Here is a 3,439-nt window from a genome sequence, read left to right as displayed (position 1 = left end):
AGAAAATTCGATGTTCTCTGAAATAATTTAAGAAATCTCTAGGTGAACAACTGACAGGGAATCTGCCACCTGGGCAGTGGACCAAAATGTAGATCAATGATTGATTGATTGATTGATTGATTGATTGATTGATTGATTGACAGCATCGAAGAACTTTTACAGATCAATAAATATTAGATACACTTCCTATTCATCTCTAATCTTCTTTCCAATATCAATCGTAAAGCCAAAATCGTAAAGCAGGTTCCTCTGCCTCCTCTGACACACGTTCTTCCTGCCAACATACCGGTACTTGATGAAGTCAGCCTACTGATCACCCAGTTTTAAACTTCTTTTGTAGGTCTCCATTCACATACGGAATTCTTTCACTTGATTCTGGCATTTTCTCCAATCTTGAGTTTCGGCAATGCATTCCTGCACCTTGTAATGAAGCTCGATGCATCCTGTATTCTTTAATATTTTCTCAACAGGATCTTCATCGTCATCACTCATTTCAGGTTTTTTTGCTTCTAGGCGCATCTTTGGATATTCAAATTTCTATTTGTGCATGTATTAATATCGTGTAACTGTCTATTCGTATGCTAGGTACAGTAACCTAACCAAACAAAATGGATTTAACCTTACTTTCTCGCTTATTGAGCTTGAGAAAGCATTCCTTTCTCACCTTCAAAATCTTTGGTTGCCCTAGCATTTCCCAAACAGCTAATACTTCAGTACATACAGTAACCGCATCCTTGTAACAACAAACAGCAGCATGAGAACACTGAGATGCCAACTTGCGCTTTCCCACTCCAAGATCTGAGCGGGTAACTAATACCAGTTTAGCTCCGCCATTCTTTTGCACAGATTGTGCAAAGTACTTCAAGTACAATGGAACTATCCTCCGTTTCTTGATCACCAATGCAGAAAAAAAGCCTAACGCCAACCCGGAGGCCAAGCAGGCCTTATGTGTTATATATAGCAATGTTTTGGAAGATTATAATTAAAAGGGTATTGCTCTAAGTCCTCATTTTACAAAGTTATACCTCATTTGTCATAATGACAGTTCTACTTTATCTAAAGCAATGAGGAAGCTCTCCTTTTTCATAGCGATCGTTTACTCTTTTAAATATTTGATGCTCGATTTCATCGCCAATTCCTTTTAGAAATTCTTCCAGTACGTTATCAACACTTGTAGCTTTACCTGTTGCTAGTCCAGTTTCAAACTCTCTTTTGGGCATTGGAGGAGCTCTTCTCCTGTGTTGTTCCTTATTTATTTACCAATATACAGCCCTTATCTAGCGATTACACACTTCTTCACTGTCGACTGATAATTTATCCACCTTTATCCTTTATCATCGTGGACGTTACTTCTGAATAATATTCCAAGATTGCAGTTTTACGATACCCTAGGTTTTGCCTTCCCACTTTCGTATAAGATTGGAGTGCTTTCGTACGTGCCTTTGCCCATGTTTCATTTATCTACTGTCTGGTTTTTCGCCTTCTGTTATACTGCCTTACTGTTTCTTGCTTTCAGCTCGTTCCCAGATTCTGTAGGTCTAAGGTTTAGAATATTTTCGGTCATAGTTAGCTTTCTGGGTTTCAGTTTTCTCATTTCTAGTACTTCGCTAGCTAATCCCATTAGTTCCTATTTGCCTTACTGCCATCCCATATTAAATCCCCTCTCTTGTTGCGATCTCGTTTGACGTTTTCTTATAGAACTTGTTCATTACTTTATCCTCCAAGCCTTATATATCCATCCTTTTGTTCATAGAACCTTCCAGTCTCTTAAATCTGATATAGCACTTTGCTAGGACTTGTCGTGCCTAAATGGTTAGCGTAATGGACTTCGGTCCCAGGGGCCCTGGGTTCGATTCCCGGCAGGGTCTGAAATTTTAATCATCATTGGTTAATTCCGTTGGCACTTGGACTGGGTGTATGTGTCGTCTTCATCATCATTTCATCCTCATCACGACGCGCAGGCGACCTACGGGCACCTGGAGAGTCAAACTTTTCCTCGGACACTCCCAGCACTAAAACCCATACGCCATTTCAATATTCTAGGACTAATTTATGACTACTACGTAGATCAGGAACTGGGTACCTACGGCTAGACAACATTTGATTTCTAAACCGTTGTTTGACTATGATTTAGTAATTTAGAATCAATTTTCTCCTCCAGGTATGTCTTAAGCGTACCATTTTCTGAAATATACTTTTAATAATGTAGGCATAAGATTATCATTTCCTGCTGCTCACAGAATTTGATCAGCCGTTCTCACCTTTCAATTATCTCTCCCAAGCCAAACTTTCAAGCTACGTTTCTATTAATTTGGGAACGTATTAAAGCATTAAAATTTCCCAATGAAATAAAATTATCTCTGTTTTTAGTCAGAAATGATAACTTTTGTTTTTACAAATATAATTCCTCTACTTTTTCTTCCCTTTAGCTTGATGTTGGGAAGTAAGTCTTGTACGATAACGAGGTCATTAGAAGTGATATTCGTTTTCACCATCAGCAGACTCTGGGAGGCCTGTACATACTTGCATTGGGCATATCGCTTTTAATGTAACAGCCTTACCATTCTTAACATTATTTTCACTTTCACTACGAACTACTCTAAAGACGTCATTGTAGAATTCTCCTTTTCCTCATCTATATCACTGTGCGACATTCACTGTTTTAGCTTCTTCAGTTTTCTTCTTTTCGTTAAAGTCCTTACATTATGCCCCTATATTCATGACTACTTTCTTCTTCCTTTTCCTTGTTACAGGGATTATGCTGGATGACGATCTGGCAAGCCCTGTTATTTCCTCTGTCGGATCTCGTGTTCCAGAGTTCGATGATCAGTAGTGGTTACTATTGTCTTCCCTTGCGCTATTATATTCCCGACGGGATATATCACTAACACTTTCAACACTACCATATTTTAACATGGACCCTGGTAATGAACTGGGTCTCTTCCCTGAATTTTAAGTACATTATTAAACAACAGCGTAACATAGTAAATACCTGATTTTTGTATCATATGAAGTTGTCAGCCAACCGAAACGAAGATGTTAATCAGCAAGTACATATCTAAAATATTTTAATATTACTATTCTTATGAAAAACATAGAGAAAATATACGAGAACAAACTTTTACATTCAATTTTTACCAATAAGCGCGCTCAAGGAATCAATATGGACCATTTAATGTGGCTCATTAAGCCACAGATGAACACAATTACATTTGAAATAAGTATTTACATATTTAGGAACAGTTTATTTTGGTATAGTATACCTGAACACATTGGGCTATGCACAGTCCAACCTTGCACTAACATCTACTTTTCTTTTCGCGGCACAGATGAATGATCAACTTGCGTCTCTTCGTCTAAACAATAAAGTAAGCCCGAATTTCTGGAGTATGGCTATTGTTTGTATTAGGAGTAACGCAATGCACCTAAAAAACCTTGC

At 38.0% G+C, this 3,439-nt stretch overlaps 1 protein-coding gene across 1 annotated transcript; it reads right to left on the bottom strand.

Annotated features, from left to right (window-relative positions):
- Nucleotides 1-281: 281 nt before the first annotated feature.
- Nucleotides 282-632, bottom strand: LOC136864944 (cytochrome c oxidase assembly factor 4 homolog, mitochondrial). The gene has a single exon (XM_067142353.2). The coding sequence runs from the start codon at nt 517-519 to the stop codon at nt 349-351; it is 171 nt and encodes a 56-aa protein (XP_066998454.1). The 5' UTR covers nt 520-632; the 3' UTR covers nt 282-348.
- Nucleotides 633-3,439: the final 2,807 nt, after the last annotated feature.

The sequence above is a fragment of the Anabrus simplex genome, chromosome 2, assembly GCF_040414725.1.
Source record: "Anabrus simplex isolate iqAnaSimp1 chromosome 2, ASM4041472v1, whole genome shotgun sequence".
NCBI classification, from domain to species: Eukaryota; Metazoa; Arthropoda; class Insecta; order Orthoptera; family Tettigoniidae; genus Anabrus; species Anabrus simplex.
The sequence above is the reverse complement of the archived record's forward strand: the minus strand, read 5'-3'. Positions and strand labels throughout refer to the sequence as shown.